We start from the raw sequence: 24,525 nt of genomic DNA, 5'->3' as shown, positions 1-24,525 counted from the left end.
AGGCTCGCGTACCGCAAAAAAAAAAAAAAAAAAAAAAAAAAATGGGTTTGCCCATTTCTCATTAGGTTGGTCACTTAAAAGGTTTTGGAATCTCGGATACGTGGTGTTCTCAGACACTTAAGGGGTTGATTCTTTTCCTCAAACTTGTTATCCCTTTAAAGTTCATCTGGCAGATGGGCACAGAGGGAGGCCTTGCCTTGTTTGGAGAGCAGTCTGGGTCCTCCATCTTCTCTGTGTACTATGGAAACAGGTTTGAGATCTTGGCTGCAGGAATCCCTGAGGCTGACACCTATATAAAATGTCTCACGTTGGAGTTGCAGGTGGTAGAGCCTGTCCCTGGAAAGGCCAGGTGGGGACCTTCCACTCCTGGTCATGGTCAGTCAGCCATTCTGGAAATGCCCGCCTTAGACCTCCAGTGGCACCAAGTCTGCCAGGATGGATGCATAGGTGCAAAGACATTACCTCCTCCATGACCACCTCAAAGAAAATTGCAACAGAGAATAATGACACCACCGCCCTGCCTCAAGAACAGCGTTCCACAGTTGAGACTTGTCCTGAGTTGTGTTGTCCAGGTGGCTGTCACATCATAGCCAGAGGAGGGTCATCTGTTTGGAAAGCCAGATACCGCGGTCCTGCTCACTTAGTTTCAGCCCCAGGATCACCTCTTCCATATCTTGCCTTGACTGGCCTGACTTGCGGCATCAAGTACTTTTAGGCATGATTTAGCACCTGATTGGGTAAACACGCTGGAGACTCATGGGCTGAAAAGCTCAGAACCATCAACAGCTGCTGGCATTGTAATCTGACATGAAAGCTGTGTTTCCTATTCTGCAGCACTGGGAAGTTGGAGGTGTGAGAAGCAAACATTGTTTTCGAGTGTTTCCCGCAGATGTGGGCTGACTGGCCTAGTGGGTAACAGGGGATGAGTGTGCCGGTGGCCTTGAGATGAGGAAGGGTGAAGGAGGTCGGGGCAGTCCTGTGTCCTGGGCTGGGAGCCTGGAGCCCTGGGCAGATGAGAGTGGAGGTAGAATATGGAACAGGAAGGCTGGCGCCACACAGCAGACAACCTGGTGGCTTGAGCTGGGCTTCCCTCAGAGGAGGGGGACGGCGCGTTTATTCTGGCAAGGACCTTGGGGCTGGTCCAGCTGGCCCTCTTGTGTGATAGCTGCTGCATCTGAGGCCTCCAGTGGACCCTCGGGAAGAGAGCATCCACCAGGCGGTTCACGGACGTCGTGCTGGACAGCGTCCGTCACTGCCGCCCACACCCTTGGGTTTCTCCCAATTCTACCCACTGAACTAACTCAGAACTCGTTTCACTTTCAGGCGGCAAGACAGGGCAGGGCCCTGGCTCCCGAGCGCTTTCTCCCCGGCTTCCCACCAAAACTATCAGCGGCCCGTTCAACCCCCCTGCATCTCCCAGGCTAGGCGACGCCTCCGAAGCGCATGGCGCGGCCGGGACGGTCCCTCCTCGCCCCAGCATGCCCGCCCCACCTCCCCCGCCCTTACCCCCGGCCCTGCCCCCGCCCTCCCCCGCCAAAGCCCCGCTGGTGTCCCCACCTGGCCCACCGACCAAGGGGAGCCCCCCGGTGCTTGCACCCCCTCTGCCCTGTGCACCACCGCCTCCACCCCCACCGCCCCCGGCCTTGGCTCCCAGTGACAAGGCGGTGAGGCCTCAGCTAGCCCGCTTGCACCTACCGCCCGTCCCGCCCCCTCTCCCTCTCCTCCCGCCTTGCGGGTACCCTGGGCTCAGTGCGGACGCTGCCAGCCCTGCCCAAGATGTGCCGGAGCCTCCCGCCCCTCCGCTGCCGCCGCCCCCGCTCCCCGCTTACGCCCCACGCACCCCCAGAGCCTCTCTGCCTGCGCCCCCTTTGCCAGGCGCTAACGACATGGGTGAAGCCCCACCCCCGCGGCCCCCCAAGTCCCCGTGCTTCCAGGCCCAGCCCCCCGAGCCCAGCGTGCAGGCCTTGCCGGCGCCGCCTGCCCTTCCGGGGTCTCAGACGTTCCCGCAGAAGAAGAGGCCCGGCCGCGGCCCCGGTAAGCACCCCTGTTCTTGTCCAGGGTGGCCGTACCACAGGATCATCTGGCTGTTGGCAGCAACTGGGGAGGTGCTAGGGACACAGCCAGAGGCCTGCTACTGTGGGCCACTTGGGAGCACCTCGGGATGTCTTACTCTTGGGATTTTGTTTTAGAACACACCTGTTCAGTGCCCCTGTGGAGCACAATGAAAAACTCGTTGTGTGGGACTTTATGCTGGAGGTATTCAGGTTAGAGACAGGAAACCAAGGGTGAGGGAGGTCGCAAGACTTGTCCGAGACCGTGCAGACAACACGCCGGGGCTTCTGGCCTTCATCACCTTGCCATTACTAGCTGTGTGACCCAGGGCAATCACTTAGCCTCTCTGTGCTTCCTTCTCACCTGTGAAATGGGGATAGCAATAGTTCCCCCTCATGCGGTTGTTGGAACAGTGAGATCCAGAGAAGGGTTATTTATTTTTACTATCACCATTCAGACTTCAAATCTACTCCCAGGGGTTGAGGTGTCTGTGGGTGCAGTTGTTTCCAGAACCCGCTCTCCTGTTTAATTTTTGCCTAAGTTATTATAGTCTGGCACCCGGCCAGAATCTTCACTGGTCCTCAGCAGATTAGCTTAGCATTTTGCCATATTTTTGGCAGGTTCTCCAGCTGACTCAGGAAAACGGAGGGTCCATATTTTCAGCCAAACATTAAAAACAATCCCTTCACGTATCCAGCAGAGATCATTCTGGATTGAATATACAGGCCCTATGACTGTGATTTCCATGAAGTGATGAGGCTTCGATCACCTTTGGTGTCCTTCTAAATGGAAAGCATGCTACACATCCACACACACCCGTGTACACACACACACACACACACACACACACACACACACTCATAAACATACACACATGAACACCCACAACCACACACACAGCCCAACACACATCCACAGTTATACATACACACACATACTCCTTGGTTTTTTGGAAAATCTTTTGATGCAGAAAGTTTCTTAAATGTGTACCCTTGAATTAAAAATAATACAAGCTCATTGTAGAGAAAATAGAAAAAAATTGAAATCACGCATAATAATATCACTCAGAAAGGAAAACTGTCATATTTGGATAAGTTTCCTTTCTCTTTTTTCTGAATATATCTACATATTTACAGGGTTAATACTATTTTGTATATACTATTTTCTATTCTGTTTTTATTTAGTATTATATTAAAAGCAATTCTGATATAATTTGATATTTGTCAAATTGTTAAATGTATCTATAAGCATATTAATATGATCATTGATATATACCATATTTCCAGCATTAGATATTTAAGTTGATTCCATTTTTTGTTATTATGAATCATATTGCAGGAAATACATTTATAGCAATTATTGTATACATTTTGGATTTTTTTTTAAAAAAAGACAGGTTCCTGCAAGGGAATTCCTGATACAAAAAGCAAGAATATTTTTAAGGCTTTTGGTCACAAGAGATAAGGTTTTAATCATTCTCTCTTCAACTGACTAATCACCATAAGGTCCAGCGTTAGTACTCATGAGCCCCTTCTGACGCTTGTGATTCTTAAATGTTCAAGATGTGGTGAAAAAAACCAATGCTTTAGATTCAGAGAGATCTGAATTCAAATCCTGCCTTCCCACCCACTCCTGTGTAACCTTAGTCCAGTCTTTTTTAATGCCCTTAAACCTTGCTTTTTTCTAATTTGACAAATGGAAATAATAACAATAAAACACTTTTCACATAGGACTGTTATGAATACTAAGTGAGGAAGTGTGCCTGAAGTGCTTTGCAAGGAGCCGGGTCTCAGCAGTGTGATTTCCTTTCCTTCCCTCTAACCAAGTGGAGGGGCAGCTTTTCACCCAGAAGAGGGGTCAGCGGCCCCTTAGCCTCTTTAGTCTGCCTGTGGGAGCAAGTAAATCCTAGTGGATTCTGGTACAGAGGAAGGGAAGACCAGCAAGGGAAAGATAGGGGACTGGCAAAGGAGAAAGGCAGAGGGCGGAGCTGAGAGGGGAGGTGCTCTGATGGCCTTTGGGGAGGAGAAGAGCTGCACACCCGAGGCCAGGAGTGGATGCTCGTCTGGCCCCTTTCACTGTGTCTTTGGACGTGAAACTTGGTCTTCCGTGAACAACATGAGGGTAATTTCTGCTCCAGGCCAACTGCAGGGAAGAGTAAGAGGTTGCAATTGTGAACATCTTGGCACAGATGATAAAGGAGCAGTTGTCATCACTTCAAGAGCGAAGTGAAGAGTCAAGTACCTGGGTTGATGTGCCAAGGCAGTGGGTTATTAATTGCCAAATGGGTCATACAGAAAAGTCTTGGCAAAGGAGAGTGAGCCTCCCACAGAGGTCATCAGGGAACAATTGATGACGTAGGTGAGATCTGAGTTGGGCCCTGGTGGGCAGATAGGGTCTAGACTGACTGGAAGGAGAAACGAGGGTCTGTAGTGCAGGGGAACAAGCGTGAGCAGACCCAGGGGCAGGAGCAAGCCCCCGACAGCTTGTTCATCTAGCCCCCCTCTGAGCCTCACCTGCACGCAGTCCTTCCCTTGCATAGGACTCTGCAGTGGTTCCACTTCTTTGGGCTGTACCGTCTGATGATGAGGGTTGATATTATCACAGCAGCTAATATTTATTGAATGCTTACTACGTGCCACTTGAATTTTTTTCTTTTTTTATTGGAGGATAGTTGCTTCATAACATCGTGTTAGTTTCTACTGTACAGTAAAGTGAATCAGTAATACGTGTACATATATCCTCTCTTTTTTGGATTTCCTTCCCATTTAGTTCACCACAGAGCATTGAGTAGAGTTCCCTGTGCTATACAGTAGGTTCTCGTTAGTTATCTGTTTTTACATGCGACTTGAATTAAATCAACTCGCTTAACCCTCTCAACAAACCCAGGAGGTATGTATATTATTATTCCCATTTTATAGATGAGGAAACTAAGGAACAAAGAGGTTGTGTTATTATCCCAGCAGGAGAACTGGGGTTCAGTCCCAAGCAGCTTGGCTCCAGAGGCTGCCTTTTTATCACCGTATCATATTATACCCAAAGATCTCAATACCTCACCTCTCACAAAGGTTATAGCATCCACCATGCCCTATCTGAAGGCCTGTATCTGAATACACTGTCCTCTTCTCTGTCAGCGACCAGTGGGGGAAAGCTGAACCCGCCCCCAGCACCCCCCGCGAGGTCACCCACCACGGAGCTTTCAAGCAGGAGCCAGCAGGCCCCAGCCTGGACCCCGACCCAGCAGCCTGGAGGTCAGCTGCGGAACGGAAGCCTGCACATCATTGGTGAGTGGGGCTGTCAGTGAGGAAATGGTTCCCCCTGGCTCAGGGATGGGGGGGCGGTCTCCCAGCCCACAGTGCTGTCATTTCAGGGTGTGTGCTTCACTAGAACAGGGGGCTCACTCTAGCACAGAACAACCTACAGGTTGTGTTAAATAGGGTTTCTCTTGAGGCTTTCTGGGAGGTTCCAGAACCCACTCTCCAACCTTCTTGAGACGAGAGAGAGGGAAGAAAACCAACATTTAAGCTGTGTGTGTGTGTGTGTGTGTGTGTGTGTGTGTGTGTGTGTCTCCATGGAGAAATCAGGCATAAGCCTGAAAGATAGACTGATTTGGACAAGGTAAGAGGATGGATGGAAGACCCACCAGCAGAGGAACAATTAAAGCAAAAATATGGAGATAGGAAGGAAAGTCATCTGGGGTCAGGTGTGACCAAAAGTCTTTGGATCCCTTTGTGGGCTGAGCTACTGTCACACACGAAGCGTAGATCACAAAGCAGGGAGTGTGTGTGTGTGTGTGTGTGTGTGTGTGTGTGTGTGTGTGTGTGTGTCTCCATGGAGAAATCAGGCATAAGCCTGAAAGATAGACTGATTTGGACAAGGTAAGAGGATGGATGGAAGACCCACCAGCAGAGGAACAATTAAAGCAAAAATATGGAGATAGGAAGGAAAGTCATCTGGGGTCAGGTGTGACCAAAAGTCTTTGGATCCCTTTGTGGGCTGAGCTACTGTCACACACGAAGCGTAGATCACAAAGCAGGGACTCCACTCATGAAAGGGCCACAAGACCCCTCTCCTGTTGCCATCAGGAGCTCAGGGCAAAACCCATTTGCTTTAGGAAGCCCAGGTCCCCAACTGCACCCAGGCTGTGCTCCTTCCCACCAGCCAGGCTGAGGACTCCTGTTCTGTCCACCTCTCCCTGCCAGAGTCCTCCCCAGGAACACAAGAGGGGCTTCAGGCCACAGGGACTTTGCTGGTCCCTTGTTGCTGCCAGTTTCCCCACCTCTGACTCTGGACCCTGGATAGGCCTGTGGCACTTCTGCTCCCTTTAGAAGCTTCCTTAAGATGCTGGTTGAAGTAAGTTGAGGTGGATGACGGGGAGAGTCTATGATTTCACTTTTCCTGATTCCCCCTTGCCCCAGCTAAATAGTAAAAAGAGGTGAATGGATGTCTTAGGGGGGAATAGCTCTACCATTAAAACCTTGCACTGGGCAGGCAAACCTGTATGCTCCTGGAAATGATCAAAACTTGGGTCCTCATAGTAACCAGAGTAATTTTGGCATTTCCATGTGTGCAGATGACTTTGAGTCTAAATTCACGTTCCACTCTATGGAAGATTTTCCTCCTCCGGATGAGTATAAACCAGGCCAGAAGATTTACCCCAGCAAGATCCCCAGAAGTAAGTACCACCTTGATAAGACTCCTGGTTTTCCCTGACCCTCCAGAATTAGGTGCTTGGGTGCACTCACTGGCCACAGGCTGTGTAAAGTGTGACATCAGGACTTCACTGTACTATTGCAGGGATGCAGTGATGTTCATACTTCTGGAAGTTTCAGAACATTTATTTGCCCTAATCTCCCAGGGTTCATTTAGAGGTTTTTTACAGAACACCAAGTTTAGTTATTTGGCATTGGATTTGGATGCCTAAATTTACCACTGGTCCCTCCCCTCCCTGGGGCTTTTGACTGGGGAGCTAAACACCCCAAGACAACAGCAAAATGGGATTCAGGAGCTTTGCATTAATAGTTGGGGAAGAACCCCCAAACCCCCAATTCAAAACTCTGGCAGACTCTGAAATAGAGAATGCCTTAGGTCAATGGTTCCTACCTTGGCAATGCATTAGAATGACCTAGACAGCTTTTAAAAATCTGAAGGCCAGGCTGCACCTAGCGCAGGTAAACCAGAACATCCAGGGTAGGACACAGACGTCAGTATTTTTGAAAATTGCCACGTGATTCCAATGTCCACCTGAGGCTGAAAACCTCAGTCCAGTGAGAGCCTTCCTCCTCCCGATCTCATTGTGCGGCCAGGCTCCAAGAGAGGCCTTCACTTGGCTTACTTGCCCAGCCCTAAGAATCGAGGAAGACTGGCCGACCTGCCCTTCTTGGCCCAACGGGCAGGGAGGCAGTACTTCAGGAGCACAGGAAGCAAAGAAAAGCACAGTAGGTGTTGACCACACAGTGATGCTGCCTGTTAACGTAATTCTTGTCCAGTGCTGATCCAATCCAAGTGGGCAGGAGCTGGTAAGAGGGAGGCAGAGCCAGCAACATGGGGTGAGGGTCCAATGTGTTTTCCACCCCCCAACCCGAGTAAGGCCCCCAGCCCCAGACATCTGTAGACCAGCATGGAAAATCATCAGTATCCAAGCTTAGCCCCAGACCAGGAACCTGGCTTTTTGACTGTCTCCTTTCAAAGGGGCCTTGGTGAAGTCCCTTCCCCAGCATTCAGCTTCCTGCAGGGCAGACCAAGGAGCACCAGCCTGCTCTCTGCTCAGGTGAGAGGTCCTCTCGGGATCAGCCCGGGCAGAGCTTTCTCTGCGGGCCTGTGGATTGCACATTTAGAGAGAAGTGACTTGTATGTTTTTTTAATAATATGTAAATGCAGTTGACCCTTGAACAATGCAGGGCTTCATATGCATATGACTTATAGTTGGCCCTCCACATCCTTGGATGCGGAGGATTCAGCCAACCACAGACTATCGTACTGTAGTTTTACTACTGAAAAACATCCTCGTATAAGTGGACCCATGCAGTTCAAACCCATGTTGTTTCAGGGTCACCTGTACTCCTTTTCTGAATTGAGAGAGAGAGGAAGAGAGAGGAGCAGAAAAAAGATTGATGAAGGGAAATCATCCCACCTGGGGTTTAAATAGACCGTGGAGACGTGATGGTGGAGGAGACGGGTGCTGGGTCAGGCTCCCATTCTTGCTCAGTTCAAACTCAGCAGATGGGCATGAACTGCCCGCTGTACACTTGGCACCATGCTGGCACCAGAGACTACGAGGTGTAAGAAACAAGGTCCCTACCATCAAGCCGCCAGCGTGCACGCTCCCGAGATAGAAGTGTGAGACATTAACTAGATCACAATGGAGTGTCTTAATCACTGATTGTTTAAAGTGCAGAGGGCACCACAGTGGACATGAGGGTGGAGGTGGAGACTGGGGACTTGAAGGCGTAAAGAGAGGTAACATTTCCACTGGGTGGAAAGGCATTCCAGGCTGAGCACGGCACACCCCCAGGAGAGAGGCAAGATAGTGTTTGGGCCATTTAAGAATGACAGGCAAGGGCTTCCCTGGTGGCGCAGTGGTTGAGAGGCCGCCTGCCGATGCAGGGGACGCGGGTTCGTGCCCCGGTCCGGGAGGATCCCGCGTGCCGCGGAGCGGCTGGGCCCGTGAGCCGTGGCCGCTGGGCCTGCGTGTCCGGAGCCTGCTCTCCGCAACGGGAGAGGCCACAACAGTGAGAGGCCCGCGTACCGCAAAAAAAAACAAAAACAAGAATGACAGGCAAGTCCTACGTGGTGTGTAAGGGCACACGGTGCCGGGAGAGGACCGCACCGGCTGCCAGAGATGTTAGGCTTCGTGGGGCAGAGGGTCAATAAGTAACACTTCTTTTCCCGTCATATGAAATGTTCACAGGTCAGACGGATGAAGATCTAAGTGTTTTTATTGGAAGACACAGCTTAGGTAACAGCAAACTCTAATATTGCACCCCACAAAGAGGCTTACTGACTCCCCCAGGCCAGGGGCTTTACAGGTGAGGGGACTGAGGCTGGCCTCCCCCAGCAGCCACAGAGCAGCCTCACAGAGCTTTCCACATGGCCTGGAGGGCAGGACGGAATAGTCCTTAATACACAGGCAGCCAGATTTCAAAGAGGGAATTTAGAAGGGGCCAGGCTGCACATGGCTAGTTCCCTCTGTTCAACTCACCAGAAAAAGAGGGCAGAGAGAGCCTAGGCGTGTTACCTACCCTACAGGAGGTGCCCACACACGAAGAGGACAAGGAGATGTGTTCCCTCCTAAGGTGAAGGATGTTTTATCCCTTCTAAGGGATATAAGCAGAACCTATAAGCAAAGAACTGTCAGTGAAATACTAACCACCACCAATACAGTAAGTGATCCTGTCGTAGACCTGCTCAGATGTGCCTGGCATGGTTCTAGGTGCTTTGCAGACCTTATCATAAGTCCTTAATGTAGAAGGTTTTCACGTAGGGGAAAGGAGGTCCAGACAGGCCAAGTGACTTGCCTAAGGCCTCACAGCAAGTTAGAGGCAGAGCCAGGAATTTCAGACCCAGGGGTGTCTGAGCCATGCAGCCATGGTGAACTCTGAGAAGGGATGTGATTAGGTCTAGGTTGAGTCTGATAACTGGTGGTTTGATCAGAGGAGGCAGAGACCAAGGTCAGGAAACCTGTGGCTTTGAGAAGGGTCCATGCGAGGGAGGATGGATGGGGGTGAGGGTTGCCAGGGCTTGGGGATGCAGGCCATGAGAGGAACAAGAGAAGTGGAGGAGGAGCTAAGGGCCTCTGAGTACCAACCTGGGCCTGGATGGATGGTGTGGCACCAAGAAAAAGGAGCAGGAGAGGAGCGGGTTTCAGGAGGAGACGAAGTGATGGATCAGGGCGAGTGGAGGTGCCTGGGGGGCTGCAAGGGGGAGATGCCCCGGGGCAGGTGGAGCAGGGAGTACACAGGTCTGAGGCTGAGGGGTAAGGTCAGGAATGGGAACTAGCTTTGCGGGTCATTAGTTTGGAGCCCTACCCTAAACCAGGGCTCAGCAGACATTTTCTTTAAAGGGCCAGAGAGGACATATTGAGGTTCTGCCTGCCATCTGGCCTCTGTCACAACTACTCAGCTCTGCTGTTTTGACATGAAAGCAGCCACAGACAACACGTAAAGAAATGGGCATGGCTGTCTTCCAGTAAAACTTTATTTGTGAAAGCAGTTGCTGGCTGAATTTGGTCTGCTGGCTGTATTTTGCTGATCTCTGCCCTAAACCACTTCAGAAAAAGAGTCTTAAAAATCTCTTTGTTATACAACCTTTCTCAGTAATGTGCTGTGGATTCCTTCAATCTTCAGACTCAGTAAATTCTAACTTACCTGCATTTAGAGCCTGTGGTGCCTAGCCTTATCTCTGAGAACAGAAGAAAAGCTTCACCCCATACAGCTCACCAGGAGGGCAGAGGTGGCAGTCTGTGCTGTGTTCCTCTCCTTTCAGAGAAATGTTCAAATCAGTGCCCACACCAAAATAAATAATCTCCTGAGTATCAAGAAGGAGCAGTTAAAAAAAAAAATGCAACGTACTCATGAATTGACATCCTACAGACCAGAAAGGGTATTTGCCATTTCAAAAAGAAGATATAGATTTAGATTGATGTGGCATTGGTGGACATAAAATACTTCAGTAGCCTCCTAGCACAGTTAAATGAGCATGTTCCTGCCGTTCCTGTGAGCCGTGGGGGAGAACCTTGTTAATTATGTGGGTGTAGGCCATGCCTATCTGATGACATTTCTTCTTACAGTTTTTTCTTGCATTCTGCCATTGACCTGTAACCCAAGATTAGAGTTCTTCATGGTGTGGGAGACTGCGTTGGTTCCGTCAGATGAGGGTGTCTCTGTGCTCTTTTGTAGCAGTTCTGGAGCTCTGTCTCCGCCCGCTTGCCTGCTTTCTCTCTGTCCTTCACACACACACACACACACACACACACACACACACACACACGGCACACAAATACCCTAAGGCTTAGCTCTTCCGGTGCCATCCTCCCTGTCTCCACTCTGCAAGTATGAGCCATGTTCTTTCTTTGGTAGATGATTTTGTCCAATTTTTAAGTGTTTTTAAAATGCATGGGTTCCTCAATAAGTTAAACAGAATTACCGTGTGACCTAGCAATTCCACTCCTGGGTGTATACCCCAAAGAATTGAAAACAGGTGTTCAAACAAGAGTTCATAGACAAATATTCACAGCAGCACTATTCACAATGGCCAAAAGGTGACAACCCAAATGCCCATCAACTAGTAAATGGATAAACAAAATGTGGTGTAGTCATGCAGTGGAATATTATTGGACAGTAAGAAGGAATGAAGCGGGCTTCCCTGGTGGCGCAGTGGTTGAGAGTCCGCCTGCCGATGCAGGGGACACGGGTTCGTGCCCCGGTCCGGGAAGATCCCACGTGCCGCGGAGCGGCTGGGCCCGTGAGCCATGGCCGCTGAGCCTGCGCGTCCGGAGCCTGTGCTCCGCAACGGGAGAGGCCACAACAGTGAGAGGCCCGCGTACCGCAAAAAAAAAAAGAAGGAATGAAGCGGTGGTACGTGCTACAACATGGATGAACCTTGAAAACATTATGCTAAGTGAAAGAAGCCAGACATAAAGGCCACATAAGATTCCATTGATATGAAGTATCTAAAATAGGCAAATTCAAAGACACAGAAAGTGAATTTAGCAGTTGCCAAGGGCAGGGGGGTATGGAGAATGGGGAGTGACTGCTAATGAGTACGGGTTTCCTTTTGGGCTGATGAAAATGTTCTGCAACTAGATAGGGGTGATGGTTACACAACAACGAGAACGTACGAAGTGTCGTTAATGGTAAATTTTATATTATATGTACTTTACCACAATGAAAAGAAAGTGAAAAAACCCTATCACTAAGAATCTTTGGGAAAAAAATGCGTAGCTCACAAATATTCATTAACACGATGATGGTAGAAAGAGTGAAGTCATCCTCATATGGACAGATACTTATTGAGGCCCTCAGCTCTGGAGAGATTTAGATAAATGATCCCCCTGACCTACCCTTGAGAGATTCACATGTTGGTGAAGGAAGGGAGGAGAGAAAGACACCCGAACATAACATTTCAGTCTGGTGTTCCCAGCAAAACCATCCTCATCATGATCAGTTCAGTGGGAAAGTGGCTGATTAAAAATTTGACCGTTTTCATCCCAACTCCTTTTTTCTTTACTTTTAATTGTGGTTAAAAAAGAACATAACGTGGGGACTTCCCTGGTGGCAGAGTGGTTAAGAATCCGCCTGCCAATGCAGGAGACACAGGTTTGAGCCCTGGTCCAGGAAGATCCCACATGCTGCACAGCAACTAAGCCCGTGAGCCACAACTACTTAGCCTGTGCTTTAGAGCCCGCGAGCGAGAACTACTGAAGCCGCGTGCACCCTAGGGCCTGCGAGCCACAACTACTGAGCCCATGTGCCACAACTATTGAAGCCCGCACGCCTAGAGCCGGTGCTCTGCAACAAGAGAAGCCACCACAATGAGAAGCCCGCGCACCGCAATGAAGAGTAGCCCCCGCTCGCCACAACTAGAGACCACAACTATTGAAGCCCGCACGCCTAGAGCCGGTGCTCTGCAACAAGAGAAGCCACCACAATGAGAAGCCCGCGCACCGCAATGAAGAATAGCCCCCACTCACCACAACTAGAGAAAGCCCGCGCGCAGCAACAAAGACCCAACACAGCCAAAAACTGACCATCCTAACCATTTTTATGTGTACAGTCCAGTAGCGTGAAATGCATTTACATTGTTGTGCCACCAATTTCCAGAACTCTTTTCATCTCACAAAATTGAAACTCTGTACCCATTAAACAACTCCCCATTCTCCCCTCCCCCAACCCCCTGGTAACCACTGTTCTAGTTTCTAGCTCTGTGGCTCTATGAGTTTGACTACTCTTGGTATATAACTAGAATTGTGCTATACTTGACTTTTTAAAAAAATTTTTTTTAAAAATTTATTTATTTTTGGCTGTGTCGGGTCTTCATTGCTGCACGCGGGCTTTCTCTAGTTGCGGCAAGCGGGGACTACTCTTTGTTGAGGTGTGCAGACTTCTCATTGCGGTGGCTTCTCTTGTTTCGGAGCACGGGCTCTAGGCATGCAGGCTTCAGTAGTTGTGGCACATGGGTTCAGTAGTTATGGCTCTCAGGCTCTACAGCACAGGCTCAGTAGTTGTGGCACAAGGGCTTAGTGGCTCCGTGGCATGTGGGATCTTCCCGGACCAGGGCTTGAACCCATGTCCCCTGCATTGGCAGGTGGATTCTTAACCACTGTGCCACCAGGGAAGCCCTACTTGACTTTTTGAGACTGGCTTATTTCACTTAGCATAATGTCCTCAAGGTTCATCCACGTTGTAGCGTATGTCACAATTTCCTTCCGTTTTAAGGCTGAATAATATTCCATGGTATATATTTACCACATTTTGTTTATCTATTCATCGATCAATAGACACTTGGGTTGCTTCCATCTTTTGGCTGTTGTGAACAATGCTGCTATGTACATGAGTGTACCAATAACTGTTTGAGACCCTGCTTTCAATTCTTTTGTGCATACACCCAGAAGTGGAATTGCTGGATGATATGGTAATTCTATTTTTAATTTTTTGAGGAACCACCATACTGTTTTCCATTTTACATTCCTACCAGCAGTACACAAGTGTTCCAGTTTCTCCACATCCTCTCCAACGCTTGTTATTTTCTGGTCTTGGTGCTTTGTTTTGTTTGTAGCCATCTTGATGGGTGTGAAGTGGTATCTCATTGTGGCCCAACTCCTCTTCTAAAATAGAGTTACTTTACACTTATAGCAAAACTGGCTACCATTACTTCCATTAGCAGAGAAACTTCTCCACCAGGCAGTGCAGTAACTTTAACAGTACAGGGTGGTTCACATCATAAAATCAAAGGATTAGATGTCCCAAGACTGAGAGAATCAGAAGACAACGCCAGTGCCAGGGTATGTCTTTCCACCCTTGTGGAGGGCAGTTAGGCAATAAGGACCTCTGCCCTGGTGCGCTTACCTTAGCCACGCCTGATTATTACCAGTGACTGCACCCCTCCTTATGGTCTTCCCTGATGACCACTACAGATTAAATAACAGCACTTCCTGTCCTATCACTTGTGCTCTCTTTATGCTGCCTTATCGTTTTCTTCAAAGCATCTATCACCTCCTGACATGTTATATATCTACCTGTCTTCCCCACTACAGTATAAGACCCTGGAGGGCAGAGACAGCATCCATTTTTATTCACTGGTCTATCATCAGGTCCTGGCCTGGGGCCAGGCACACAGACACTCAATAACCACTTGTTGAATTAATAAATAACAATATCCACACACATATATACATTGCTAAACCATTTACAGAAGAAATTTGAAAACAGCACAAATATCCAACAATGGGGTTAAATAAATTAGTGCAGAGCCACAGGAAGGAATGTTCTGCATCTATTATAATAGCGCTGTTGAATATTTAGTGACATGGGAAAATGCCAGTGCTACCTTGAGAAAACAAAACAAAACCAAAAAACCTGGTATACTAAAATTACATTAAATAAAACCTAAATTTAATTTTAAAAAGAAAATATTTCATGAATTTATATGGAGAGGGAAAAGTGGACCAAATAAAGGAAAGAGAGAAGAGGCTAGAAATATATCCAGTACAGTGTTAAAGAGTGGTTATCCCTCAATGGTGGAATGCTGGGTGATTTTTATTTTCCTTATGCTTCACTATTTTGTCCAAGTGTTCTATAGTAAATATATATTACTTTTAATAAGCGTTAAAACTAATTTTAAAATTCCAAATTATTGACAGAGAGACTATGATTAGCCCACCCCTGGTCTGAGTGCCCCGAGGTGTGTAGGGTGACACTGTAAGTTCTCTACGAGGGGGACGTGGATCCCTCAGGCCACCGTCAACTATGGCAGTGACAGCGAGGAAGGAGAGGAAAGGCCAGATATGCAATTTCTAAGGCGTAGCTCTGGCAGATACTAGAATTATCATTTCCAATGGAACCCGTCATTTCCTTTAGTTAGAGACTGTGAGAGGCTTCCAGCGTTAGAACAGGGAAGGCCCTATGAGGTTTTCCAGCCCAGCTCCTTCAGGTCGAGCTGAAATAACCAAGGCAGAAGTAGGGTGATCTGCCTCTGGTCACAGTTGGTGGCAAAGCCGGGGCTTGAGGTGAGGTTCTTTGTTCCATGTCACCAAAGAGAACCCCAGGCTTGTTCTTGATGTGGACAGGCTGCCCAAAATACTGGAACAGCATAGAACCAAACCAAGGGTGTGTTCCACGCCTTCTTGAGGGAGGGGTCTCCATGCAGAGGCCTAGGAAGACCCCACTACGTGCCCTAGGCTCACTTGAGAGGAAGGGATGAACTTGACATTAGAAAGGGAGCTACCAACAGAACTCAGTGGCTCTGTATTGAAAAGGAAAAATGATGATTCCATGTTCCTTTTTAAAGTTCAAATCAACACCTTTCTGGATAAATATATTTTTTAGCAGAATCTTTTTATTATTTTTAAAAGATATAAAAACAACTACTCCCATCAGTAGCAATCCAAGGTTTAACGTTTTAACCAGATTTTCTCAGGCCTTTTTCAGATACCTTTAGTAGCTAATTATTTTGTCTACCCCTTCTGTAAACAATCATCACACAACATACGGAACCCTGGGGAAGACTCCTGAGGGCACCCGCACTCTGGCCCAGCCCATGTATTCATCCCCACGCTGAAATCCACACTGAAATCACCTAGTAACAACATCCTCCTCTGTTTTGCAACCGTTTCCTGTCTGTTGCGCTGCTTCGGGGATGGGAAGGGAAACAGAAACTACCGTTCCACTTAATGTCTGTGTCATACAGTTAGCGTTGCCAGCGAAATGTTCCCAGTCACAGAGAATTGTGCTTTTGATTCCGTCTAACCATCTGCCTTTCTTGCCGTGGTCTGGCCAACATTCCTTCTCTGCACGTGAGGCCGGTGTATGCAGCATCCCATTTGTTTCAGATACACAGCTTAGTTCTCTGCACCATACCTACTACTCTCCACCTTATGCCATGTGGACCCTACCTTAGAGAGAGACCGAGTTGGCCCAGAGATGACGGTTAGATGTGCTTCTCCTAGGAGTCCACTTTCTCCTCACCCAGTCCCTGGAATTGTACTCCAAGACTAGGAGAAGTCCCGGGAGACCCAGCTTTGATGGCCAGCCAAGTTTGTAAATCCTTTCTGGGTGTTTTCCACGCCCTGCAGTATTCAGCCTCTTGTTGGTTGGCTACAGAACGGATTTTTTTTTTTTTTTTTTGACCTGAAAATATGTCTCTGTCTGAGAAAAGGCACAAGGCTGGCTTGGTTTACAAGTGACAAAAAAGAAAGTTGGAAACCAGCGTGGCCCTCAGGCCTCTGCTCTTCCAGCGCAAGCACAGACTTTCTTCTTTAAGCCCCACAGTTTAGTGAAGTCTTTCCTATCCGGCTGCTCTGTAGCCAGCAGCTCCTGCAACACAGCATGTTAATAACTGGGGGAAGAGGCGCCATCTGGTTACTAGGAGGCAGGAGCAGCGGTCACTTGGGCTGCTCTGCGTGCAGTAGACGCGTGTGACTGGATAGAGATGGAAAAGAGATTTCTTACTGCGCTCTGTGGTACCAAAAGTTTGAAAACCACCATTTTAGTGAATCTGAAATACTCTTCTGTGGGCAGACAGCCCATGTGAAGGACTGTTTCAAGCAGAAGGGCTCTACAGTTTAATTCTAAGAGATTCTAGTGGCATCTCGTAAGGGAAAACCCCCCAAGGAGATATTTGGATTAAAAGCATCCTGGGTAACCCTGGCAACTCTCAGCCACACATTCTAGCAGCAGTGACATTTCTTTTACAACAAGATGCAGAATTTTCCTTTCTGTTTTGAGAAGAAATTGATTCTCCTTAGCTCTGTTGTCTCCAGTCGTATTTATGAAAACTAGTGGGCACTGCTTACCTATGGAGAAGCCTGTTTCATTACCCAGTGGTTCTCCAAGTGGGGGATTTTGCCCCCCAGGGGATATTCAGCACTGTCTGGAGACCTTTTCTGTTGATACAAATGGTCTGGGGCATGTGCTAGTGGCATCTAGTGGGTAAAGACCAGGGACGCTGTGAAACTGCTTACAGCACACAGGCAGCACCCCACAACAAAGAATTTTCCAGCCCCTTTTCTGTAGTAGACTGGAGTTTCATAAATCTAAGAACAATAGCGTCAAGGCCATACTGCCGCATGGAATTCGGTCAAGGGCTGTTTATCAGTGTCTCTTTACTTTTTGCTCAGTTGTAAATCTGGCTAAAAACCTAGTACTCCCTATGCCATTGGTCCAAAAATATCTTCATCCTAGAACAAGTGCACTTGGTAATTTTAAAAGTATTTTAATGAAAATTACAGTGTCCTTTGGATTAATGTTTTGTAAGTTGTAGAGACCCTTCTATGTGGCAGTTCATTTAAAAAACTATATCTTACCATAACAGATTCTTAAGATGACTTATATGCCCACTGTAGAAAACTTGAAGAGTATTTTTAAGAGTTTTTAAAAAGCAGTAAATCCAAAAGGAATCAATTCAGTATATTATTTACATTTTTTAAATGGATTTTTTAAAATAGTTGACATCTTGCTATTTATACAGTTTCTAGCCTGATTTTTGGCCTACATTTCAAACATCACCCCAAATTATTTGAGCCTCTGTAGACATTCAGATGGCTGCTTGGTGCTCCATCATACGATAATGAACCCTAGATTTCCTAAACACTGTTGTTGAATACAGGTTATTAGTAGCTTTTCACTATCATAAATAATCTGGGATGGATATTTCTGCTTTTCATGTTGCTTTGTAAGTAGCACAGCAACGTGAATTGTTGGGAGGGCTTTGGGACATGGTTATTTAATTCCTAGCCTGTGACAGAAGCAGACAGAAAAGTCTTGTACCAAATGCAGCAGAGGAGACACAGGGACACCATTTGGATCACCTGACTCACAGTAAAAGTTCTGGAATTCCTAGGAATGTGGATTTAAAACTTGGCTAGACCAACCAAACCATGTATCTACGTGTACACACGTCTATGTAAGTAAATGTCAAAAAAGAAAAACAAAAGCTGGAGGGATAAACAGCAGACTTTTAGCAGAGGCAACTCCGGGATAATTAATTGGGATTAGAGAGAAGGGCAGGCAGAGAGGAGGCACTTTAGGGGGTATTTTTTCCCTATTATCTTTTCTATATTCTTTGAATTCTTAATTATGAGAATATATTCATATGTAACTTGTGTAATATTTAAACCTAATATGTTTTAGAGAGTGAGTTGGATCCTCATGGAACAGGGTCTGAGCTATGTCAGCACACATTTTCACTCCTTTTTTAAGTAACCCTAGCTCGACGCCGGCACATTTGGGGCCAGGACACACGAGCGAGTCTGGAGCTGATGCTGTGTTCAGAGCTGAGAAGCTCGCACCTGCATTTAGATGAGAGGCCTTCATCACTTTTTCTCCTCCCAGATCAGTGGACGTGACGCCTCTGTATCCACAGTGTGTGACGTAGAGGCAGTGGGTAGAAACGCACAGTCTAGGGCCAGGAGCCCGAGGGTTTCAGGTTGACCGACTTACATTACCCTTGGTTCCTGTACCATTGCCCTAAGTGCCGGTTTAGCCAGACTTTCTCCGTGAAGCACATAGCCGGCCCTGGGCCAGCAGATGGTGGGATGGTTCCTGTGTCTTTCAGGCCGCACACCTGGTCCCTGGCTCCACACTGAGGCGGCTGGCCAGAGCTCCGATGACATCAAAGGCAGAAATGCTCAGGTAACACGGCCCTCAGGTCTCTGAGTGTAAAACTGGGAAACCTCAGGGAGCACAGAAACGTTGAGGGTGTGCTTTCCTCTGAACAACCTTCCGTTTTTCCTCAGGGAAAGCCATAGGGGTACCTTTGTTTCCAGCTGGGATGAAACACTCACAATTTCAAAACCTGAAGAGTGAAAGGGGGGAGCTTCTCTGGAATCACCACCACATACAGAAGCAGCTTTGGCAACACAGAACCCCTTGGGAATCCCTCTGCAACCATCACCCCGTTCGCTCCCATGATTCTTCCCTTGTTACCGTGGCCTGAGAAGCCTGAGAGGAAAGCTCTGTAACATGTACAAAACATAATTTGGTGTTCTCTCGTCTATAGAATACATGGTTGCTCATAGCACCCTGGGGGTTTTTCTCCCGTCAACATTATCGTTTACTTATTTTTTAATTTTTTTAATTTTAATTTTATTTTATTTTTGGCCACACCGCACAGCATGCGGGATCTTAGTTCCTCGACCAGGGATTGAACCCGTGCCCCCTGCAGTGGAAGCATGGAGTCTTAACCACTGGACTACCAGGGAAGTCCCGCGGATATCTCTTTGAGATCCTGTATTTCATGTAGCATAATGTCCTCAAGGTTCATCCATGTAGCATGTTGCAGATTTTCCTTTGCTTTCAAGGCTGAATAATATTCCATTGTATGTATAGACCACATTTTGCTTATCGATTCATCCATCAGTGGACACCTGGGTTGCTTCCGCGCGGTGTCTTAACCACTGGACCGCCAGGGAAGTCCCCAACATTATCATTTCTTTTGACCAAATTTAGCCACAAATTTTGCTGGTGGCTAGAGGAAGGCTGGGGGGAGGGGATCGGGGGAACCAGAGAGGTGCTTGTGTCATAACTGTGAGTCTTTGAAGAAATGCCCTCGTGCTCACACGAGGCAACTTGGACACAGTGTTTTCTAACCTGGGCGGAGATGACATCTCTCACCGCAGACGACAGGGTCTCATCTTTAAAGGCCCTTCGTTTCTTTGAAAACATGCGTTCCGTCCACCCTGGCCTCCTCCTGTTTCAGAGTGCTGTGTAACAAAAAGGGTGGCCTGCTGTTAGATCAGAGCCTCAAGGAAGGAGACGTGAGAAAGAAGGAACTTAGGTTACTGGAAGTGGAGATGAGTTCCCTGAAGGAGGACAAGCACCCGCTCCCCTTTCTCACCATGGCTAATCCAAGAATTGCAATAACCATTCTCAGATGATTGTAGGTGCAAAACTGGGTGTATGATTGCAGTTCAGAGAAAGTATGTATTCAGAGGAAAAAAGAAGACAGGAAGAATATACACAAAATTGTTCACAGGCATTCACTCTGGCAGCTTATGGATGATTTTGACTTCTTAGGGGGCATTTCTGCAATTTCTGAATGTTCTATAATAAATACATTACTCCTGTGATCAGAAAGATATAGTAATAATCAAAATAGTATTTCCTACATTATATAGCTCTTTATATAGTTTAGATAACTTGCATATGTTATTTCATTTGCTCCTTTTAGCAACTCTGTGGTATAAGCTGGAGAGATACCTTTAATGCAAACTTTTTTCATATGAGGAAACCAAGCTCCAAGAGGTTAAGGAACTCACCCAAGGTCACGTTTGCAGACCTCTGACTCCTTGTCCAGTGCTCCTTCCACTGTACCTCACTGCTTTGCCTGGCATGTTAGAATTGACAGGACAGGAGTCACCCTCACCTTCAGACGTGGCAAGCATGATGGAACATTATGCACTGTCTGGTCCCTGACCTCATGGCAGGCACACATCTAAATCCCTGAGCCCATAAAGTCTAGTCAAGGATGAATTGTTAAGTCTCTTTTGGGCATCCCGTTGTCAAGAAGATCTTCTTTATGTCTAGCTGGACACCGTCTTAATTCATTTTCACTTAAGTGAGGCAAAAAGCAATCGCCCAGAGAAATCACAGGGTTACAGACATGGTGAACAGCACCCTGGGGGTGCTCTTCTTTTATGGGTACAGAGCCCAAGTGATCCGTGCAAGGCTAGGAACCCTGAAATCTGAAAGCCTGGGACCCTTTCTCTGTTTTCCGTTGCCTTGTCTTGGGATCGCCACCAAGTCCTTTGCTTTTCGTGAGCTTCCCGTCAAGTGAGTCTGCTGGTGCTTGATCCCTTAACTGTTTTTGATGGGATTAGGTCCCCACCTGCCACAAGCTACACTTTCATTCCTTTTCCACCCACGACCTCCTGGGTGAAAATCAGCACCTTACGTATGATGGGACCATCAGACCCTGGCAGCCTTGCATGCATGAGGGAAAGCTTCACTGCCCAGCCCCGGAGTGTGTCATTTATGTGCTGTGAGTCTTCTGACCCCACCTGATAACACTGTCTTGTTTCCACAGTTATCCCTAAAGACACTCCGGTGAGAAGACAGATGAAGCCAACGTCCTGTGAGCCACCTGGGGTTCTATATGGCGGGGTGGACATCCCCAGGAGAATGTCAGACCTCACCCTTCTCAAGTTGTAATTCAGTTGACATACAGGCTCTGCATGGAGCATTTATTTATTATAAATACGTGATTTGCACAGGCTTTAAATCAGTATTATAGTCGATTTTTATTTGAGTAATTTAAAAAACACACACATCATTTCTCCGTTGTTTAAAATGCGTCTTGGCATTCATCTGTCAGCACAGATGAGAGCCCTGTCCCCACCACAGAGTGTCCATTCCATGACTGTAAATACGCGTGCAGGCTGGCCCTCCCTAGATTCGGAACCATTTTTAGAAGATTCCTTAGTTTCCCAAAGTCATAGTATCTACAGCAGCTTCTCATTGGCATGATTTTCTAGTCGCATCACACAGACTGCAAAATCAAACCAGATAATGCCTTATAAATGACGCGGCTCACAGAGAGTAATGTGTCACCACACCCAGACGACGCCACACGGCCTCCAGTGAGTGAGATGCCACGTCTCGTTCCCGTCTTGCAGTACAGGGATCCTTTTGCTGCCTGATGTAAACATAACGCAAATCAAAGGCAAGAGCGGGCTTGGCCTCTCCAAGGCCGACCACAGGGCCCCTTTTGTATCTGATCCTGCAAGTAGCCAATGCTCTCACTGTTTACACTGCCCCTCGTGCCCAAGTCTGCACGATGTTCCTCCTGTCCCTCCAAGTCCCCAGTCTCATCCTGGCAGACAAGGTGAGGTGAGCTGTATGAGATCTCAGTATTTTCCCTGCAAGTTAGAAACCTGTGTAAGTCATCATGAGTAAATTCCTAATTCTGTCTCAGAGCTCTTTTTTTTCCTCCCCCGAGTGCAGGGTTTTCGTGAAAAACATGACATGGAAAAGTATAGACTGAAATGTGTTCTGAAATATCTGCCTCAAATATCAGTGCCCCACGCCCACCCTTAGGGAACCTGGAGCCACCCATCAGGCAAATCCTAGCTGCCTTCTGAGCCCAAGAGAACCTAACTGGTCTGAGAGTCCCCCAGTCCCTGTGGTGGCACCTCTCTAGGTGGGGAGAAGTGTGTGAGTTCAGCCAGCCCTGACTATGGACCGGCTCAGGACTGGCTGTGACCTGTGACCGCTCCTCTCACACCCTTTTTCTGGAGCTGGCAAGGGAATGGCAGTGTGTCTTTGCTTGCTGCATGACCCCATCCTTGGTGGAAAAGCTGTGACAGAGGAAGGAGAGAAGACAGGAGGAAACAGACTGATCCCTCGTCTGTGCTCAAAATAGCTGCAGATTAAAGGAAACCAGGGAGGCAGAAGTGGGAAGACCAGTGAAAAATAAGTGTCCTTTGAAATAGCCCACTCATGCACTCACACCTCAAGGATGTAATGCCCGGAACATGCCTTCCACGAAAGGTAGACCGCTAGGAGCGTTTTGGCAAACATGATACTACACCCACCTAGCTGCTGTCTGGAGTGGAGACTAAGATCGTGTCCTCAATCACTGTTATGCTTTCTCATTCCAGACGGAAGCCACTGAGCGAGGTCAAGTTCCCTTCCTTGGGGAATAAATCATGCCAAGTTGTAACAGCTAAATCAATGGAAAAGAAGCTTTTGCAGGTCATCAGCTATGGGCATACCTGATTTGTTTTTTTGGTTCTGCAAGGTTTCCAGAAGGTCAGAACTTCTGTTTATCACAGTATCCACTCCACCTCTCTCTCAGTTGTACAGAATAATTACAAGGGTTTTAATGATCATGATTAAGGAGGTGCTAGACCAAGGCTGTTCCACCTCCAGAGTAGACTGCCTGCCCTGATGAGGTGTTTACACATTAATGTTCTGCACTGCTGGGATGGAAATTCAAAATAAAACCATTCAAGGACAGAGGGAAGGAATGAGGAGAAACCAAAAATTGCAATTAGGGAGAAATTTCAGGAACCTGGGATCACATCCCTCCTCCAGACCCATCACTGAATTCTTGCCCTTTGAACTCTCGCAGTGCAGGCCTCCGGCAGGACAAAGCCTTCACCCCTGGACCACAAACTCAAATGTAGCGCCCCTCCCATCCTCGCATATTCTTGCTGGCGCTGTGGTCTGTGACTCCCCCAGTGTTTCACGTGTATTTTATATTTATTGATGTTCCCTCTGCAGATTCATTTCTTTGTACCTAATAAACTTTAATAAGTGGGAACGCTTCTAGCCATTCACTCGTTAAAGCCTATCGATGGTCACCAGCACCAACCTAAGCCAACCATTTTTAAGGATTAGAAGGGCTCATACAGGGTACTGACACAGGACCCAACACTTGCTGTAACATTCTGTGTTAGAGATGGGGCCTTTCTTTTTGGAGCTGAAATTTCTAACTAAACTACAGAATGTTCTCCTGGCTTTTGTAGCTAACTAAACAAATGGGTATTTGGGAAAACCAACCAGGGGAAAAGCTTTCTCAAATGCATTCTGTAAAAAGTAGATAACACTATATTTACTCAGTTTTATTAAAATCAAATGGGCAGAGTATTGTTTACAAATTACGCTGCCTTGTGTTAAAATGGAACAGCTTTCAACCTAAGTGCACTTAGCACTGCCACCTCAACTAAGCAAACCCTCAAAAAATCTCCCATATGGAGCAGTAATCATCTCCATCTCCATTATAGTGTCTTCAGGTACAGGGGAGATGAGGTTTACCTGATAGGTAAGTTGGCTTAAGGGAAAACATGGATCTGAATCTCGATTTCGCATCTTACAAGTTTAGGGAAGTAACAATTTTAGCCAGTCTATGCCTCAGTTTCCTCATCTGTAAAATGGGGGCATAGATATGTATCTAAGCATATAGTGGTGAAGATGGAGTAACATAACCCCCGGGCTAGCCTTTAACCCTGGGGTCATAGGAGACCAAGGTATCAGTGCACGCGTGCAGGGGCGCGCGCGCGCACACACACACACACACACACACACACTCTAGGGTACAAGCGGTTTGCTTATTATACATTCAGTCACACACAAAGCTCTCGCTGGCTGCATTCCAGGCATTCCATTCAGATATTCACTGAGCTGCTCAGATCATTAGCTCTGCTGTTGGGTAACAAGGAGAGAGCAGTAATTAAAATTCATAGATGCTCCTGAAATAAATCTCATCGAGAAAGTAATTTCAAAGTTAGCTGCTATACACTTTGCATCTGAATTAGTTAAG

The 24,525-nt window shown here is 47.4% G+C and overlaps 2 protein-coding genes across 8 annotated transcripts in view; one reads left to right on the top strand and one right to left on the bottom strand.

Annotated features, from left to right (window-relative positions):
• The window catches only part of WIPF3 (WAS/WASL interacting protein family member 3), an 88,607-nt gene extending 67,131 nt beyond the window's left edge, over nucleotides 1-21,476 (top strand). For 4 of the 6 annotated variants that reach the window (XM_028489931.2, XM_028489930.2, XM_028489932.2 and 1 more), the window contains 6 exons: nucleotides 1,324-2,034; nucleotides 5,184-5,333; nucleotides 6,623-6,724; nucleotides 18,820-18,896; nucleotides 20,434-20,507; nucleotides 21,289-21,476. In XM_028489931.2, the coding sequence (XP_028345732.1) occupies nucleotides 1,324-2,034; nucleotides 5,184-5,333; nucleotides 6,623-6,724; nucleotides 18,820-18,896; nucleotides 20,434-20,507; nucleotides 21,289-21,298 (1,124 nt within the window). In that variant the 3' untranslated portion in view covers nucleotides 21,299-21,476. The remainder of the gene's footprint in view (nucleotides 1-1,323; nucleotides 2,035-5,183; nucleotides 5,334-6,622; nucleotides 6,725-18,819; nucleotides 18,897-20,433; nucleotides 20,508-21,288) is intronic. The other 2 variants (XM_028489935.2, XM_028489934.2) reach the window with 2 other exon arrangements.
• SCRN1 (secernin 1) overlaps nucleotides 1-24,525 on the bottom strand; it is a 90,014-nt gene that overhangs the window by 4,419 nt on the left and 61,070 nt on the right. Inside the window, exon 8 of one of the 2 annotated variants that reach the window (XM_055084944.1) lies at nucleotides 19,653-19,966. The exons of the other annotated variant lie outside the window; for it this stretch is intronic. The gene's annotated coding sequence lies outside the window, so the exon portion shown is untranslated. Of the gene's footprint in view, nucleotides 1-19,652; nucleotides 19,967-24,525 lie in introns of those variants that run through there. 2 annotated transcript variants of the gene reach the window in all.

The sequence above is a fragment of the Physeter macrocephalus genome, chromosome 5 (assembly GCF_002837175.3).
Source record: "Physeter macrocephalus isolate SW-GA chromosome 5, ASM283717v5, whole genome shotgun sequence".
NCBI lineage: Eukaryota > Metazoa > Chordata > Mammalia > Artiodactyla > Physeteridae > Physeter > Physeter macrocephalus.
This window is presented reverse-complemented; position numbering and strand designations above follow the sequence as displayed.